At 62.9% G+C, this 18632-nt stretch overlaps 1 protein-coding gene across 7 annotated transcripts in view; it reads right to left on the reverse strand.

Annotated features, from left to right (window-relative positions):
- Positions 1–369: 369 nt before the first annotated feature.
- The window catches only part of PITPNM2 (phosphatidylinositol transfer protein membrane associated 2), a 147684-nt gene continuing 129421 nt past the window's right edge, over positions 370–18632 (reverse strand). For 5 of the 7 annotated variants that reach the window (XM_032654615.1, XM_032654616.1, XM_032602337.1 and 2 more), the window contains 17 exons: positions 17032–17136; positions 16801–16871; positions 13405–13652; positions 12770–12959; positions 12512–12631; positions 11732–11937; positions 11024–11202; positions 9497–9667; positions 7500–7664; positions 5665–5813; positions 5200–5316; positions 4761–4877; positions 4493–4641; positions 4250–4399; positions 3683–3866; positions 3470–3598; positions 370–3366 (listed from right to left, as the gene is read on the reverse strand). In XM_032654615.1, the coding sequence (XP_032510506.1) occupies positions 3043–3366; positions 3470–3598; positions 3683–3866; positions 4250–4399; positions 4493–4641; positions 4761–4877; positions 5200–5316; positions 5665–5813; positions 7500–7664; positions 9497–9667; positions 11024–11202; positions 11732–11937; positions 12512–12631; positions 12770–12959; positions 13405–13652; positions 16801–16871; positions 17032–17136 (2774 nt within the window). In that variant the 3' untranslated portion in view covers positions 370–3042. Of the gene's footprint in view, positions 3367–3469; positions 3599–3682; positions 3867–4249; positions 4400–4492; positions 4642–4760; positions 4878–5199; positions 5317–5664; positions 5814–7208; positions 7400–7499; positions 7665–8732; positions 8883–9496; positions 9668–11023; positions 11203–11731; positions 11938–12511; positions 12632–12769; positions 12960–13404; positions 13653–16800; positions 16872–17031; positions 17137–18632 lie in introns of those variants that run through there. The other 2 variants (XM_032602340.1, XM_032602339.1) reach the window with 2 other exon arrangements.

The raw sequence follows: 18632 nt of genomic DNA on the forward strand, positions 1-18632 counted from the left end.
TGGAGGGAGGCTGCTGCCCTCGCTGCTTGTGCCACAGACGACGCAGTTCAGAATTCTGGTGGCCCGGGAGGAATCCTGGCCCAGCTTACTGGCTGTGTCCTCTGTGAAGCAGAGGCTGACAGTACCCACCTCCCTGACTGGGTTGCTATGAGGACCACTGAGTTCACGCCTGGGAAAGGGCTGGAAGGGGCCCAGCATAGGGAAGACCCACGTGAGTGTACTGGTATTACTGTGAGCGTAGCTGACACTGCGTACTGGGAAGGACAGCCTCTCCCCGCACAGGACAGGCTGGGCCCCCACCCCGGCCCCCGCACCCCCCACCCCCGGCCCCGGGGCTCTGGTTGCCGGCGCAGTACTGAGACCCAGAAGGAAGCCTTCCTGCTTCTTTAATTGGTGTAACAGACGATGACACAGTACACAGAGCACACTCAGGCCTGATGGAGCAGGGACAGCAAGGGCGGGCGGGGGCAAGTCAGGACACCACTCACATTCGGTCCAGACAGACAGACAGGGGGCTGAGACGTGAAGACTGTGACGTGGCGGGTGGGCGGGCAGGCAGCTCAGACTGAGCTAGGAAGGGGGGGTGGGGTCTCTGCTGAATCCCTCTTTAGAAATCAAAGAGAAGGCAGGTGGGGGGATCTGGGGGGGGCGGGCTGAGGCTCAGTCCTGGGGGCTTGGGGGTGGGAGTGGGACTAAGGCTTCTACTCTAACAGGCCTGGGGTGGGGTGGCAGTCAGCAAGGCCTGCTTCACCCTTTGGTTACGACTGGTCGGGCCTGAGCCCTGCAGCTCAGCACCCGATGCTGTAAACATTTTTGGTATTTTTAAAGGACTCTGTCCTCCCTCTCTTAGTTTCTGAAAAAAACTGGTGCTTCCTTAAGAGGATAATGTGCCGAAAGGAATCTTCAGGTAGGCCAGGAAGCAGACCTGGATAGAGAAGACAGACGTCACCAGGGTGGCTGGGCTGCCCACCTCACCATCTATGGCTGAGGGCCGCTGGGAGAGGCCCGGGGACTATTGCTGTTGTCCTTGGCATGGCTGGCGCTGGGCAGGCAGGCGGGGAGCTCGGAGCCGTGGGGGAGCTGCCCGCTGGGAGAGGCCGAGCCCACTGCCCACCCAGCCTCCTGGGGCCAGGCGGCCTCCCGGCCTTTATTGCAGGCGGGCTGAGACTCTTCCAGGTGCTCCTGTGGATGGCTGCTCACCGGGCGACAGGCGAGATGGGGTGAGGTGGGACCGACAGGAGGCGGCACTGGCCATGGGGGGCCCTCGTCGGGGCTGTGATTGTTGGGCCAAGCGATTCCCGCTGGGAGCAAGGGGTTAGATATTGCACTTTCACTGCAACAGTTACATTAAAACTTGGTCCATAAAATAATCGTCGCTTTATACATAATGCCTGAAACAACAACAAAAAGCTACATCTTAAATATGAATAAACCCTGAAGGTCCCATCCCTCCAGACATTTTTCGCTGCACAAAATAAATAGCTTTCACTCTGTACAGACCCACTTTTGCAGAACATTTACACGACCCTTTGGCTGTACATATCTACACACGGGAAAATGTTAACATCCGTCTGCGCGCCTCCCCGCCCCAGCCCACGAGGCCCTGAGGCCGTATCCAGGTTGGCAGCAGCTTCGCATAGAAGGAGCCTGGTCGCTGGACGGCTGGCTGAGGCCTGGCAGGCTCCCCCGTCTCAGAGCAGGTAGAGCAGCAGCGGAAGGGCTGCCGGGGCTGAGGCCATGGCTGAGATTGCCGTCGGTTCCGGGGAGGGAGGGCTGACGCTCAGACCCAGCGCGCAGGACAGCGCGGTCCATACCAGGTGGGAAATGAAGTCGTGGCTGCCTGCCCTGAAGCTAACTAAGCGAGTTGTGGCTTCTTAGATTCGGCATCGAAACGGAATTGGCGTTAAAAAAAACCTAAGTGTGTGCCCCACTCACCCCAGAGTAGAAATTCAGTGGAATTAATGGGGGTCAGGCGAGGCAGGGAGCCCACGCCCCGCTGCCTGGGCAGGGGACAGGGCCCTGGGACCCAGAACCAGGCTGGACTCCGTCACAGTGCTGGGCGTTTTCATGTGGAGGGGCTGCGTTTGGTACTGAAAGAGTTAAGAAAAGGAAGCAGCCAAGGATTGCTCATTTAAAAAAACCTCATAGAAATCAGATTGGAGAAGTAGAAAGGTGTAGAAACGTGGAAGGGGGGGCCGAGGCGCAGGGCCTTGGCTGACGGCTGGCGGGTGAGGAGCGGAAGAAGTAAGCCCGGCTGGTCCCGGCCCCACGGCCCGAGGCGAGGCTTCTCAGGAGCCACCGGCCTGGCGGCCTGGGCTGTGCCTGAGGCTGAGATGACGCCAGGCCCTTGGCTGGATGGGGCTCCCGGTGGGGCAGCTGGAAGGGGTTGGGAGTCCGGGGCTGCCATGGGCCAGGCGGAGCTGCAGAAAATACCATATGGCCTTTCTCTCCTACTTGTACAAGGATTCTCTGCCCTGGAGCCTTCTGTGTGGCGACGGGTCCTGGATCAGCAAACGCTGAATTTTCACGCACATCAACGGATCTGTAGCCATAGGAGATGGTGATGGGTCTCCACCCTCAAACTTCAGTGCAAAACCAGTGAGGTCGAGCAGTTGAGTAACTCGAGTTAACAAGAAGCAGGCTGTCCCCCGTTGGAGCTGCTACCAAGTGGGAGGGGACTTGGGGGTCGGGGCGAGCTAGTGGACGGGAGGTGCCCAGGCCTGGCATCAGGATGCTGGGCGGTCAACGCAGGGCAAGCGTCCGGGAGTGCCTTCCCGGCCAGTCCACGCTGGGGGGGTCCTGGTCCCTCCGTCATCCTCGGGCTGGTCGTCCTGCCAGCTTCCACGATATGCTGGAACCCCGCAGACCCTAACACGTGAGGCAGGGCTGGAAGGGCTGTGTGTGGCACGGCCCCGTGGCCTCTGCCAGGCCCTGGGACAAGCTGGGCCCCAGCCGACTGTCCGTGCCCAGGCCAGGCCTCCTGGCAGGGCGGGCCGCCCCGGCCTAGCACCATGGAGACCACAGCGCCTTGCTCCCGGAGCCCTACTTGGGGCCCGCAGCTGTCCCCGGCTCGGGCCGGCCCGCCATGGTGCGGCCCCAGCAGCCGGCTGCCACGCTCATGCTACGTTGTCCCCGCTGCTCGCCGTCCGCCTGGCTCTGCGTCCGCTCGTGCCGGTGGCCGGGCCCGCTGGGCTGGGCCGAGATGGTGCGGAGCAGGTGGTTCCGGGAGCGCAGGAAGTCGCCCTGGCCAGGCAGGCCGAAGCTGCCCTTGCGCAGCGCCATGCGGGTGGCCGCGTTGCGCGCCGGGCGCGCCCGGTGGTTATACTTGAGCTGGGCCAGGTGGGCCGCATAGCCATCGGTGATGAACTGCGGGGGAGGGAGGGCAACGCGGAGCACGGCTGTCAGGGGGCGGGGCTCCCGGGGCTGCCCGCCCGCCCGCCCGCCAGCCAGCCATGACGCGTCTGCTCACCTGGCACTGCTGCTGCAGCTTCTTGGTGGGCCGGCCCACGATGTAGATCTGCATGGGGGACAGGCTGATGGAGCTGTAGACCGCCACGTCCTTGGTGGAGCCGTAGGCCGCGTGCACGCGCAGGTGCAGCTGTGGGTCAGACGGGCGTGGGCGTGGGCGCGGGCTCGGCCCTTCCGCCCGTCCCCACCCCACTCCCTTCTAGCCGGGACCCACCTCAGAGATGAGCAGCTTCAGGAAGTTGGCCTTGTGCCTCAGCGGGTCGTGCACCAGGCCGTCACAGAAGGACACCACGCCGTGAGGGAAGTTGTGCTGGGCCAGCCATGCCACCACCCGCTGCTTCTGCATGTCAGGCCGGCCCGTCACATAGATGATGAGGTAGCCCAGGTCCTGCCAGTGCCTGGGGGCGAGGGGCAGGCCTGGGTGTCCCACGGATGCACCGTTCTCCCTCCTGGGCTGCCCAGCCAGTCCCCACGGGGGCCACTAAAGAGCACCTCTTGGGTCAGGGGCCGACAATGGCAGCAGCAGCCAGACTGACAGCAGCGCGGTGCTCGCGGCCCCCACCCCCGCCCCCTGCAGCAGGTGTAACTGGTCTTGTTAGAAGCAGCCCCGCTCCCCAGGTAAGGGAACTGAGGCATCAACAGCAAGAGGTTACAGCTGGGAGGTGTGACCCAGCTGCGGGGTCCCTGCCCCATGTCCCAGCTCTGGCACCCAGGGCCCTCCGCCGTCTGGCCGTGGAGCTGCCTGCCTCCGAGCCCACCCGCTGCTGCTCGGAGCGCTCACCGCACCACGTCCACGGCCCCGGCCCGCACTTTGGGGTCGCTGCCCATGATGGACACGCTGGCGGCGAAGGAGCCGTCGATGCTGAAGACCACGAACTCCGTGCCCTTGGGCAGCACGGTGATGTAGCTGTCGGCAAACGTGTGGTCTCCCCTGGGAGGGGGCAGCTCATCAGAACCCACCAGGGCTCCTTCCTCCCGCCCCGGACGAGGCTGACCCGGCCTGCTCACTCCTTGGAGCTCATACCTGACCACCATCTTGACGGGGTAGACACCCACGCCCAGGCGGTGGGCCTCGGGGATGGTGTAGGAGACGCGCCCACTGCTGTTGGTCACCAGCGTGTCCAGGTACAGCCACTCACCCGAGGGCGGCTGCATCATGATGTGCACGTCCACCTGGAGCCGGGAGGCTGGTCATGGCTGGGCTGCGCCCTTGGCCTCCCCACCCCCACTTCCCACCCCCCAGCCAGAGGGAGGCGAGGTGGGGGTCTCCCGCGGGCTCCCTGTGTCTTTACCTTCTCCCCGGTCAGGGTGACCATGTCCAGGGGCCCATACATGAACCGGCCTGTCAGGACCTGAGGGCCATCCTCGTTGGCGACCGCATCATTGATCCGGTGATTGGCCGTCACGTTCTGGGGGGAGGAGAAGCAAAGCTGGGTCAGGGCTGGGGATGGAGGGGCGGCTGGGGCCTCCTGGGCTCAGCTCAAGCTTCCCACGGGCCTGGGGCGTGAGTACGGGCGCAAAGCCCGATGACCCAGCTCAGCCACTGAGCTACGTGGCCTTGGCGCTGGTCCCCATCTGTAAATGGGGTAACAGCTCCAACCCCAGACTGTGAGGATTAAGTAAGACAGCACACTTCTCTGTGACTCAGTTTCCTCATCTGTAAAATGGGGTCTTCTCGCGCGGATTCGATAGGACGACAGCTGTGGGACCTGGGCACTGAGGACCCCTCACCCGCAGCTTCACGTGGGTCCTCTTGCGCTGCCACTTCTCTCTCGGCTTTGACGGGGTGAACACCGAGACCTCCTTGCCGTCCAGTTCCAAGATGCTGGAGCTGTCGTGCCTCATGACCTGGGAGGGGACACAGAGGGAGGCCCTGGGGCAGGCTCGAGCCTGGGGCTTCCTGTTCTAGAGGTGAGAGGCCAGCGGCCCTAGGGGCCACGCTACCCATGGGAGGGTTTGGCGGGGGGCACTATTTGACCCCACTGCAGTCTGCTCTCTGGCCTGTTAGGGTGCACATCCATTCACCCCATCTCAACATCCCCACGGCTTCCTCCATCCTGCTGGCTGTGGCGTCTGCTGGGGCCAGAAAGTGGGGCTCCCCACCGTCCTCATCTATGAAATGGGGCCAGCTCAGCAGCGGTGTCAGTCGGGCCTCCTGAGAGGTGCAGGTGTGCCCGTCAGGGGGACCCTGGGTACCTGTCTCAGCAGGAAGGAGACCACATCCGTGGACTCCCAGTAGCTGGCGTGGAAGAGGTGGGGCAGGGCCACGGTGGGGAAGGCCGTCAGGGCGTCGGGGCAGTACAGGGCGTAGTCGATCCGCTTCTGACCCCACCACTTCGCCGCAACTGCCAAGAGGAGGGGCTGTGACTGGGCTGGGCCCCAGGGGCTTACCTGGCCCCTCAGGCCGGGCACAGCCCAAAGGCAAGACCCTCCTCTGACCAGAGAGAAGGGCTGCAACCAAAGCAAGTCTCCTTCTCCCACACTCAGCGACGGGAGCAGCAAGCAGCCGGGGCGCCTGAGGAGGGGGAGGTGGGGGACTGTGGCTCAGCCGGGAGGATGTGGAGATACAGGGCGAGGGGACAAGCCCAGTCCGGAGGCAGGACTCCCTGGCCCTGGTCCTGTCGACCCCCCGCCTTGGGCCTTATCACTGCCCTCTCCAGGCTTCTCCTGGACCCCCTGTCTGCCCCCGCAGGCCTCAAGGATGTGCGAGGCTTTGCAGAGATGGAGTCACGATTCCTGGGCCCCAAGGCAAGGCCCGCTGTCCTCAGCACCTGGCGGGCAGGGTGTTTAGTGAGGGCCTTCAGTCTACACAGCCTGCGCGTGAAGCCGGCTCCCCCTCCAGGCTCGGGGACCGCCCAGGTTTGCAAAAGCCTCCTGGGTTACTGCACGCAGGAGGTGCACCTGGTTAGGCTCGGGGTGGCCCTGCTCTCCGCCTGCAGCTTGCCTGACCAGCAACCCCCAGCCCTCACCCGGCCTCCATCCAGCCGCCCCCCCAACCCCCCGCTGCTCCTGCTTCCTCCCCGGAAGTCTGGGTGCTCCCAGACCAAGCCGCCAGCTCCCCGCTAGGCCTCAGCAGGGCCCAGGGGGTGAGGCGTGCCTGGAAACAGAGCGTGACCCCAGTTAGAGAAGGCGGACGTGTGTGCATGGAGGGCTGTGACGCCCGGGACCTCCTCTGATGTCCAAGTCGGGGAGGCGGGGGCCCTCCCCAGGCTGGGGCTCGCCTGCTGGCCCAGGGCGGTGGGCGGTAGTGGGGGAGGGCAAGCAGGGACGGGCACCTGACGCTGGGGCTGTGGCTAAGCGGTGCACAGGCTCAGCCCTGCTGGGGCCACCACTGCCCCCGCGGGCCAGGAGGACACCCACGCCGGCCTTAGCCCCGGAGCCCTGCTCTGATAGGCAGCCTGGGAGCCAGTCATGTGGCAGGGGGCCGCTGGCCCCGGGGGAGTGTGTGCGGGGCTGACCCGGACTCCGCTACCAGCTGCTGAGAAGCTTCTGAGATGGGCAGGAGCGAAGGAGGCTGTGGGTGACTCTGCCCCCTGCGGCGGCAGGAGGGGCTGGCACAGGAGACCTCGCCTCCCTGGCTCCCCTCGGCCACCGCTGCAGCTTCTCCAGAAATGGGCCCCCCAGCTTTCTCCTTCAAGGAGCACCTGCCCCCCTGGGGTTAGGACCCCTCCTCCCAGACCCACCCCCCCCCCAGCTGAGACAGCACCACCCATCTCCCACCACCTGCACCTGCCCCCCCCATGCCCTGCCCCAGGGCCGCCCCTTTCAACGTTCCTTCCTTGCAGAGTCCTCTATGGACACGGGGGCTGGATCACTCTTCGCCACAGGGCCGTCCTGGGCACCGTACGGTGTTGAGCAGCACAACTGGTCTCCACCCACCAGATGCCAGTGGCGCCCACCCCGGTTGCCTCCAGACGCTGCAAACTGTCCTCTGGGGGACGGGCACAGTGGCCGCCATTGAGACTGGCTGCGACAAGGCACAGCCCCCTTGCTGTGACGGGGAGGGCAGGCCCCAGCACTGCTGCACTCACTCTGGGCAATGTTGGACGCCGTGTAGCTCTCAGCCATGCCCGACACCTGGCTGGCGATGCTGATCTCGCTGGCCCGGCGGAAACCTCGGGCAGTGGGGGCTGTGCCAGGCGAGGAGGGGGCCGCGTGCTCTTGGAAGACCGCGTTGTGGGCCTGGAGTGCATCTGCTGCAGGCGGACAGGGACCAGAGACCGCGGGTAAGGAGGCCTCGCCCAGCCCGGCCCTCCAGCCCCCGAGCAGTGGGAGGGGGCGTCCAGCATGTGCTGGGGCTGGGGCAACCGGAGCGGCCGCTGTGCCAGACAAGGCCGACACATCCAGCTGCAGAGGAGCAGGGGTATCTGAGCACAGCTGGCAGAGAGGATGGGCCCAAGCGTGCCAGGGCCAGCCTGCTCAGGGCCCAGAGCTGAGGCAGAGAGAAGGGAGCGCTGGGGCAGGGGTGGACAGACGGACCAATACAGACACAGTGGGCAGGGAGGCAAGGTGGCCGGGCTCATGCCCCACACTGGCCACGGCCACCCTTCCAGTCCAGCCATCTTGGCCTCTGGGGCTCGGCCTGACCCACAGCCCGTGGCAGCTGGCTTTGGGGGCGCTAACAACAGGGGCCTGGGGCAGCTTGCCAGGGATGCCCAGCGCTGAGGACTGAGAATGAGGCAACACCCCCTGCACGTGCCTCACACACGGGTCACATCGAGCCAGCCCTGAATGGGCATCTGGGGACAAAGGCAGGGGCTGAGGGCTCGAGCCAGGCTCACCTGGGTCCAGCCTGAGAACGGGGCTCGGCTACAGGACCCATATCTAGACGGGGTGCAGGAGATGCCTGGACCTCCTCAGGAAGAGGGAGTGGGGCCTTGAGAATCCAAGCCCTCGCCAGGACCGAAGTCTTCTACTGGGGGTCAGGTGGGTCCCAGCGGGCTCAAGGCCTCACCCCAACTCCTTCTGCTAGCCTCACAAACAGGGGAGAGAACCCTCGGACTGACACCTGTGCTGGGTGACCCTGAGGCAGCTGCTCCCCTCTCTGGGCTCGTGCGCCTCCTCTGCTTTGGGTCCCCTCCCTGCTCTGCCTAGTGTCCAGAGAGGGGGCACCAAGCCTGCTCCCAGGGCCTGTCCTGCCTGGTCTCTGCTTCTCGCCACCACAGCTCCACAAATTCCGGGTGGCCAAGGAGGGCACGGGGGTCCCTGAGGACCAGCGGTCAGCCGGTGAAGCAGACGCCACCACAAGCAGGGGGGTTACACACACTCAGCAGAGCTCGGGCTGGGGTGGGGCCCGTCTCGCCAGGTGACTGCGAGAACGGGGATACTGGTCTCCAGGAAGCCATCCCTGTGAGGGAGGGGGACCAGGGGGCCGCCCTCCAGGACCAGCTGGGGGTTTCTTTGCATGGTCTGGACTGGAGGCATATGGGGAGAGAAGAGGGGACACAAGAATAGACACTTGTGTGCACGTGACACAGACACGCGCCGCTCCTCAAGAGCCAGGACGTGACAGGACTAGGACACAGGGGCAGGTGGGACGGGCCGTTCCCAGGGGGCGAGAGTGGGTCCCGGGCAACCCCCTCTCATGCTCCTGCACCCCAGCTTCAGGCTACGTGACCTGGAGGCTCCGGAGCTGTCTGCCACGGGGTCCCTTCACAGGGCAGGACAATGGCCGGGACTCAGCCAGGGGCCCTCAGGTCCGCCTTGGCAGGGCGGTGGGGCGGGGAGCGAGGTCCCTAGCTGTGTGTGTGTGTGTGTGTGTGTGTGTGTGTGTGTGTGTGTGTGTGTGTGTGTGTGTGTGTGTGTGTGTGTGTGTGTGTTGGGGGGGAGGGGGGAGAGGCTGTCTCCCTCCTACCTCCCTGGGGTGGGTGGGGCTAATGCACCGCACCTACACCAGGTGACCCGCTTCCAAGGTGTTCAGTGCAGGACGCCCCTCCCCGCACGACAGGGCCAGCCCCGGCCTGGGGCACCCAAGGAGAGGCGACAAGTCCCACCCTCCCCAAAGGCCGGGGGCCCATGGGGCTCTCACCCAGCAGCGTCGAGCAGCCGTCCCCCAGCGGGTAGCGCTGGTAGCGGGGGATGCTGAGAGGCGGCAGGGCGTGGAATCGCCGCTCCAGCAGCGGCTCCAGGCGCGAGGCCGACGGGTCGGCGGGGTGGAAGAGGTTGTAGACTTGCTGGCAGGCAGGCCGCAGCTGGAAAACTGGGGGGCGGAGTGGGGGGGGGGAATCGCAGAGCCTGGAGCTAGCTCCGCCCTCAGGAGGCGGGGCCTAGAGCAGGCTGGGATTGGGTGCAGTGCGACGGGACGGGGTTGGGGATACAGAGAAACCCGAAAGTCTGTCTCTATCAAATTTGGGATTCTGTTTGGGCCACTGTCCCTTTATTAACCAAATTTGTTTTAATTGAAAAAGTTATAATGACGGTGGTTAAAAAATTTTGTTTTTAAGTACAGAAATATATATGATAAAAGACATATAACGGAGGGTCCCCTTTCTCCCCAGAGCCCCGGGGCTGGCGCCCCACCTGCAACTTTTGGGAGCCTCACGCGCATGCGCGGCCTGAGCCGGGTAGAGCTATCCGCTATTAGAAATGTCTCTAGGCTGTGCGATGGGGCTGTGCTTTCGAACATCTCACAGTTGATGGGAAGATCACGTGAACGTCATTATAAACTATCAGTAACATATATCTCACTTTAAAAAATACATACAAATAGGAACATAATCTATGCTTTATTTTCATTTAACACAATAAATGGGAGTCTTTCGTATCAGCACTCCAGTTCCGCCCCATTCTTTTTAACTGCGGCGGGGTATTCCATTGTATGGCTGTGCCGCGATTGATTTAACCAGCTCGCATCCCATTTAGGTTGGTTCTGTTTTTTCACCCTTACAGATGACGTTGCCCTAACATCAGTGTCTCTGAGCTGTGCGCTCATACCGAAGCCACTGTTTACTTGCTCTTGGACAAGTGTCTACGCCTGCCTCTCTGAGCCTCAGTTTCCCGCTGGGGCCCCTGCACAGCTCCTGTAGGATGGCACTTCTCCCTGGACCACACTCGTTGATCCCAGGGTCACTGGGCAGGGACTGCTGTTCTGACGGCTGCTTAGCCCACAAGTTCTGTCTCCCTGTGTGTGTAGCCATGAGGAGGAACCTGGAGCAGCGTGGCTGTGGTCCCTCTGGGGCTGGGAGGCCACCCGATCGAGGAGACTTTGGGGGTGCCTGGTTTCACATCTCTTCCTTATGGGAAGACTTTGGGCCTGGGAGACTGGGTCTGGCCCCATCTGATCCTGGGGCAGCCCCTTCCATCTCTGGACCTCAGCTCCCAGAGGTGCCTTGGAGATGAAATGAAACAGCGTGCTGGGAAATGGGGCCAGGGACTGAGCTGCTGAAGCTGGAGCAAAGGAGAGCAATGGGTCCTTGGTGGGGGGTGCAGAAAAGAGGAGGAAGGGGCCTGGGAGGTGGCCATGGCCTCATGACAGGGGTCCACTGAGACCCTCTGCCCAGCTCATGCCCACTCCCCCCACCCCCCCGCCTCACTCCTCCCCTGCAGGGACTCTCACCATCCAGGGAGGGGATGACGGTCTTCCTCAAGGCCAGGACCAGCCCCAGCGGGCACCCGAAGAGGAAGAGGTCAGCGATCTCGAAGTCGAACTTGCCCACGGCCCCTGTGCCGTCCAGCATGGTGGAGCTGCTTGAGTGGCGGGAGCTGGGCTCATTCCTCAGCACGCTGGCGTGGAGGCTGCAGATGCCGGGGGACGAATGAGGTCACACCACAGCCCTTCTCGGGGCTGGCCTGTCCTTAGCCTCCTGAAAGAGGCTCCTCAGGGGTCATCAGGCCCAAACGAGGCTTGGTCCCTCTGTGGTCCTGTGAGTGCAGCTGTCCAGCACCTGCTGGGACACCTCCGGTGACAGCAGGTCCCAATCTCTCTAGGGAGCCCACCGCCTTTGGGACAGCCCTGACCGGGATCACGCCGCCCCTGGTCAGTTCTGCTCCCTGATTCTGCCATCCCCACTTCCAGCCCTGGTCAATCTGTTCCCTCTGACTCAAGATGGCCCAAGGCGTGTACAAGACCACAGCCGTACCCAACAAGCACCTTCTCCCGGCTGAAGAGCCGTGGCCCAGTCTGGGGATCGCAGGACAAGGGCCGGGGGGGCCTCCAGCACCCTCACGTGGGCCATCGGCACGATCTTATCCACGTTCTCACTTCTGAGCCGTCCCTCTGTCTTAGAGTCCCCGACCTCACCTGGCGGTGGGCCTCACTACCCACCTGGACAGGAAGGCCTGGTGCTGCTGGATGGTGTCCAGCTCGTAGGTGGACGAGTCACTCCTCTTGCGGGGCAGCTGCTGTCTGGGGTCCTCAGCGCCGTTGCTTCGGGGGATGTCGATGTTGCTGCGGCTCAGGTGCCGGCTGCTCTCCAGGGTGCCGCCATGTGCCGCGTTGACCGTCGTGCCCGGGGACAGCAGGTCAGTGTCCTGGAACGGCCCCATGCAGGCTCACTGCCCGGTGGTCACTGGCCTGGCCCCCTCTTCAGTGTCCTGGAAGCCGTGTCTGCCCTCCTGACTCCAGGCCCACTGGCCACTGCTCAGCGGCCTCTCACCCAAGCCAGGGAGGGAAAAGCCCTGTCCCTCTGTGCCCCACGGTCCCCCCCAGCCTTCACTCCTGGCCTGGCCTGCCCATGTGGGCCTTGCTGATCTCCCACTGATCCCGCTGCCTCGCCCGGCCTGCCAGGCCATTTGCTAGTCTGCAGCAGAGGGACCTTGGGTGTTCTCTCCTACTGGGAAGCTCAGAGGATCCACCCCCCAGGACCAGAGCCTGCTCCCCACGGTGCAGACCCTGCTTCACCGCCTGCTGAAGCTGCCGTGCTCCTAGGTTGAGCCGCGCCGCAGCTGTTCACCTGTCCCACGCATCCTCCCCCTGCCTTTGGGCACCTGCATTAGCAACCTCTGCCCTTCCCTTTTTCCACAGGCCTCTGGGATGTTTGGAGCCAGAGGGTGACAGTCCTCAGCCTGGAGGCCCCCTGCTCCGGGGGCTGGGGGAAGCTAGTACCTGCGCACTGGCCACACTGCCCCGGCGGCTGCTGCTCTGGCTCTCAGACACCGTCTGGTTGCTGGAGCATAAGGCATCGAACGCCAGGATGCCCCCGACGCAGTCCCCGATCAGGCAGACCTGGAGGGGGAGAGGCTCAGGGGCCTGAGAGCCCACCCTGCTTGCTGCAAGGCTGGCTGGGGAGAGCCCTGGCCTGGAGCACCAGGCCAGCCCACCCTGCAGGGTTTCTGTCTTCCCTTCCCCCACCCCACAACTCACCTGCCCGTTGAAGGTCACGCCCTCCTGGGACTTGATGAAGTCCCCGTAGGCGAGGTTGGCCCGCTGGATCACTGTGGCAACGGCCTCCTGGTAGTGGGGCGAAGAGGTTGCCAGCAGGGGCAGGGCGGCCAAGGGGATGTGGTCCTGGCTGCTGGACAGACAGCCTTCGTCATGGCTGTAGGGGCTGAGGCTGGGGGCGGGAGACCGGTCAGGAGAGAGCAGGTGGCCTCAGCTCAGCCCCGTGGGCCCCTCTTCCCTGACCCGAGCATCAGAGCAGGAGCCGCCTGACACCCTGAGAGCCTCAGCCCTGGCTTGGCAAACCTCGTGTGGATGCTTCCAGGCCAGGCATGGGGAACAGGGCCGGGGAGTAAGGCCAGTATGTCAGAGGCAGGTCAGCATCCCCACGTTACAGATGCAGAAACTGAGGCTCAGCTCGGGGCCCCGGCCCCTCCAGGACCCTAGGCTCAGCCATCTGCGTAGGTTTTGCCGCCTCCCGGCAGAACAGGCTAGACGGCGGGTTTGGATGTCGGCACTGCGGTCCCAGTACCGCGGCTGGCGGGGGGGGGGGCTTGGGGGGTGTCTCCTGACCCTCAGGGCCAGGGGAGGGGCAGGTGGCAGCGAGCCTGGGCACTCACTCGGAGACGAGGGCGAAGGCAGCGGAGCAGATGGGCGGGCAGGGCACCAGGCGGATGGCCAGGTGGCCCAGGGCGCTGGGGTAGTGCACGCGCATGACGGTGTCGAACACGGTGGCGATGGTGTTGGTGTCGCCCTGCTTGGAGCCGGGGTCCCCGGCGCCCGTGTCCAGGATGGTGCCTCCGTGCAGCAGCAGCAGCAACGCGTGGATCTTGGAGGGCGGCACGGCCAGCGGCGGGCTGACCTCGTCCTGTGCGGGTGGGGGGTGGGGGGGTGAACTCCCTGGGGACTCGGCTCCTGGCCGAAGCTTCTGTCCTGCTGGGGGGACGCTTGTGGCGGCCCAGTCACTCCCTCTGAGACCCTGTCTCAGTTCCTCTGCTCCAGGGCCTGGTGCCCCTCCCCCGGGGAGGCCCAGCTGCTTCTTCCCCTCCCCTCTGTGTTCAGCCCTGCTCCCTGCCGGCCTGACAGGGGCACAGAGGACAGGGAGGGAGAGGGTCTCTTCCTTCCGAAGCACAACTCCACCTCCCATCTGTGGGCCCAGGCAGGGGCTTCTGGGCTTCCAGCCTTGGGGGACAGGCAGAGGCTCAGCCCTGTGCGGGCCTTTGGGGCCTGCCTGCCCTCCGTGTGTCTGTGTCCAGACATCGGTCTGTCACAGGCTCTCTCTCTTTTTTTAAAAATTTATTTTATTTATTTACTTTTGGCTGCGCTGGGTCTTCGTTGCTGTGCGCAGGTTTTTCTCTGGTTGCCGCAAGCAGGGGCTATGCATGCAGGCTTCGTTGCCCCGCGGCATGTGGGATCTTCCCCGACCAGGGCTTGAACCCGTGTCCCCTGCATTGGCAGGCAGATTCTTAACCACTGCGCCACCAGGGAAGCCCTCACAGGCTCTCTTAAGAGGGGCTGGGGGGGACTTCCCTGGCGGTCCGGTGGTTGAGAATCCGCCTTCCAATGCAGGGGATGCAGGTTTGATCCCTGGTTGGGGAACTAAGATCCCACATGCTGCGGGGCAACTAAGCCCGCACCACAACTAGAGAGAAGCCTGTGCACCGCACCGAAGACCCAATGCAGCCAAAAACCAAACCAAACCAAAAAAATTCTGAGGCAAGCAATTAAAGAAAAAAAAAAAAAGAAAGAAAAAGAGGGGCGGTGGGGGTCAGGGATTCAGATTCAGCTTGGCGGCTCAGCCAGCAGCTCTGAGCTCTCCCTCCATCTACATGGGCCCTCCCCCGCTGCCCCAGGCCCATGGCCCTCAGGCCCTGCCATTCCCAGCCTCTAAGACCAAGGTCCTCAAGAGCAGAGATGTCCCAGAGGTGGCAGAACCCCAGCATCTTAGAGTGGGGAGGGCAACGCAGGTGTGTCTATCTGAACCCCCCTCATTTGTGAGGAGTCAGCCCTGCTTATGAAGTCCAAGTGAGACTTGCACACATCCACCATGGGATCTACAGACGAGGTGGCCCAGAGACAACAAGGGACTTGTCTAATATCACACAGCGCATCAGTACCAAGCTGGACCGGAACCCAGAGCTCCTGCCACCAGCTCAGTGCTCTTCTGCTACCCTAGGCTGTAGCCCCATCCCCAGGGGCCTCTCCCCATCCCTGGCTTCTGGTGTGTGACTTCTGGTGTGGGAGGCCAGGGCCAGGGCCCAAGAGAGCCACAGGTGAGTACCTGCCTTGCCCATATTATGTCAGGGGCTGAGGGGGGCGGGGAAGGGAGCTGAAGAGAGGGGCCTGTCCCTACGGAACTCAGGAGCAGAACAAGGGGCTGAAGCCATCTGGAGGGGCCATGGGGGGGTCAGCTGGCCCTGAACTGGGCACTGAACCCAGGGACTGGCGAGGCCACCGGGAATGGGTCGGGCTGGGCTGGGAGCCTCTGAGCAGCAGAGGGCTTTGGGCGGGAGGAAGGCTGGTGGGTGGTACCGGGCCTGGGGTGGAGGCAAGGCTGGGCTGCCTCAGTCCCCAAGAGGGGGCTGGTCATCGGCCGGGCGTGGGCCACAGGGCCTGGGCAGGAATGAACTCACGGCCCAAGGCAGGGTGTGGTCACTGGCTGCCCAGACCACAGGCCAGGACAGAAGCACCAGATGGTCCCAAAGACTGATCAACACAGCCAGGCGAGAGGCTCATGGAAGGTGCGTCTTACAGCACCCTCCCTGTCACCCAGACGTGGCCCCAGTCGCCTGGGACGGGCAGGGCTGGGCAGTGCGGGGCTGAGAGAATCCTGCCTGCTGCTGGGGCCCAGCACTGGAGGCTGGGGGCTCTTCAGGGACCCAGGAGGCCTGTGCAAGACACAGCTTTCCTCCCATTCAAACTGCTTTCTACAGGGGCACACCCTGCCTGAGACTCGAACCCCAGTGGGAACAGAGCCATTGGGAGGCGGGGCCTGGGAGCCAGCTCTGGAGAGCCAGGGGTCCCCAGCAGTGACTAGGTAAAGCCGTCCTCCTCCCTCGAGCCTGGGAGAAGAGGCTCCGGTTTGGGGACCGTTGCCAGCAAAGGGATCTGACTCTGGATGGCGGTGTCCCAGAACCAGTGCTGGGTCCAAATGCACATCCCCAGGAAGATCCAGAGCCCGAGGCCCCTTCTGCCCCTCCTGGGGGGCCGTCATAGCTGTGTGCGCCGAAGGCAAGGGGAGGCTCTGTTTGCTTTATCGCCATTAACCAGCAACTGGGAATCAATTCCCCTCGTTCCAGTCACCCTTCTAGAAAAGCCCGCTTCGACCTCAGAACTCAAAGAGAATCCCAAGAGGAGGACGGCGGTGCAGAGGCACCCCCTCCCCGGTCCGAACTCCCCACGGGTCCTGAGTCCCCAGAGGTGCCGTCTCCACCTCGGGCAGCTAGAGGCCAGAGCAGTGAGGTGACCGCAGCGTGTGACAGCGCCACTCTGCCCCGGCTCCTGCCCCACTGCAAACAGCTCTGACCGCCCACAGGTGGAGGAGGAGAAGGGGCGTGAGCTCCATGCAAACAACCCCCAAAGCAGACACAAGCGCTCTACCAAGACAGCTTGATTGGACAATTAGACTCTTCCCACCCCCGGCGGGGCGGCCATATCACTTCTGCCTAGATGACTTTCGCTTCCTCCCCTTCTATCGTTTTTCCTTCAGGGACTTCAGACAAGCTGAGCACAACGTGAAGATCTTATTTTTGATCTGGAATTTACAAGTTTCTCATTTTGCTTTCCAAGGGTGGAGTGGGGTCAAGGCCTTCCTCGGGGGAGCTGTCTGCAGTGCTACTGGCTCTCAGGGGCATCAGAGGGGCTGGGCCCCAGACCTCTCTCCAGTGGTGCCCAGGCCAGTGTGGACATGATGCTGTGGGAGCCAAGCTCTGCCTCCACGGTCTCCCCGGCGGGACTGGTCCTTTACGCCCTGCCCCCCCTGCTGCAGCCCTGGCCCTCTCCGCCTTGGCACCCACCTCAATGATGTTCAGCTGCTCCACACTGGAGGCCACCCTGAACTCGGGGGCGCTCTGGCGGTACAGACCGTCTGCAACACAGAAGCGGTGGGTGGGTGTGAGCAAAGGGGCAGGCCCAGCGGACAGAGGCTGTGACCGTGACAAGCAGGGCCCGAGGTGTCCCCCCAACCCCCCTGGGTGCTTCGGTGCTCCTCCGTAGGAGGCTGTAACCTGCAGCCCCCAGCTGGTTACCCTGTGTGTCCTCTGGCTCAGGGCTTTCGATTTTGTCCATGAGGTCATTGGAGTTCCACTTGGTGATGTCCTTGGGGAACATTTCCTCTGAATCGGACAGGTCCTCTGCAGAGGAGAGAGAGGGGCTTCAGCACCCCGATCAAGGGCAGGGAGTCAGGGGAGGGGGGTGCTGGGAGCCCTAAGAGTGGCCGCTCTGGGGGCTCCCATGCTTCTCTGGCCCGTGCGGCCCTCCCCACTTGGTTCTATGCTCTCCCTTCCTTAACAGGACGGACACACGGCCACATACTCACGGGGCTTCTGCCTGATGTTCTTCAAAAAATTGTGGTAACTTTCACTTAACATAAAATTCACCATTTTAACCATTTTCAAGCAGCATTTAGTCCATTCACGATGCTATGCAACCATGAGCTCTGTCTGGTTCCAGAACTTCTCCATCTCCCCCGATGGAAACATCTCCATTAGCAGTCATGCCTCATCCCCCGCCTCTCCCAGACCCTGGCAACCACGGGTTGACTTTCTGTACTTATGGATTTGCCTGTTCGGGACATTTCCCATACATGGGATCATACAGTATGTGGTCTTTTTTTTTTTTTTGGCAGTACGCAGGCCTCTCACTGCTGGGGCCCCTCCCGTTGCGGAGCACAGGCTCCAGACGCGCAGGCTCAGTGGCCATGGCTCACGGGCCCAGCCGCTCCGCGGCACGTGGGATCTTCCCGGACCGGGGCACGAACCCACGTCCCCTGCATCGGCAGGCGGACTCTCAACCACTGCGCCACCAGGGAAGCCCCAGTATGTGGTCTTTTGTGTCTGGCTTCTTCTACTTCCCATGGTGTTTCTAAGTTTCAACCACGTGTCAGTGCCTCATCCCTTTTCATGCTCAAGTCATATTCCATCGTATGGACGGACCACATCTTGTTTCTCCATGATGTTCCTGACTGTTTTCAATGTCCACAAAACGACAGCTTAGTGAGAAGTGCTGCTATGAACAGTTCCGTCCATGACTCTTGTTTTTTCTGCTTTTCTGAGAACTTTCACCCGTGACTGCTGGGTAGGAAGCAGCTGTCTGGGCTCCACCATGACTGGTCCCTCCTCTGTGGGTCACTGGGACAGTTTCCCCAGGACACTGCGGCTCTGGCATCTCCTGCTCTGCTGTCTCTTCTCTTTTCCAGCTTTTTCTAAAGTTTCTACATTAGATGTGTCTTTGCCCCATATCAGGGACACAGAGCCGGGGGGGCTCAGCCTCTTGGCCTGGCTGGAGGGCAGTGGGAGTATGGGATGCCTTAAACACCCTCTCTAGCCTCAGGGAGGCCCCAGGTGCAGAGGCTGCCTCAGGAACCACCTGCCTCCCTTTCCGGGTCCCCACCCCAGGGCCACATCTGCCTCTGCCCTGCTGTGTGCCTGTGGGCAAGTCCCTGTCCCTTTCTGAGTGCGTCCTGCCTTATAAACTGCAAACCTGTCTCCCTGTACCTGCCTGCTGGCCCCTCTTACTTCCTCAAGAGGAAAGGCAAAGTACGAAGCAAGGATGTTTGGTAGGTGCAAATCACAGGTGGGTGATTTATCCGGCTGTTTGCTGTGCTTATTCTGGGATTCGCGGGAAAATG

This window comes from Phocoena sinus, chromosome 14 (genome assembly GCF_008692025.1).
Source record: "Phocoena sinus isolate mPhoSin1 chromosome 14, mPhoSin1.pri, whole genome shotgun sequence".
Taxonomy (NCBI): Eukaryota; Metazoa; Chordata; class Mammalia; order Artiodactyla; family Phocoenidae; genus Phocoena; species Phocoena sinus.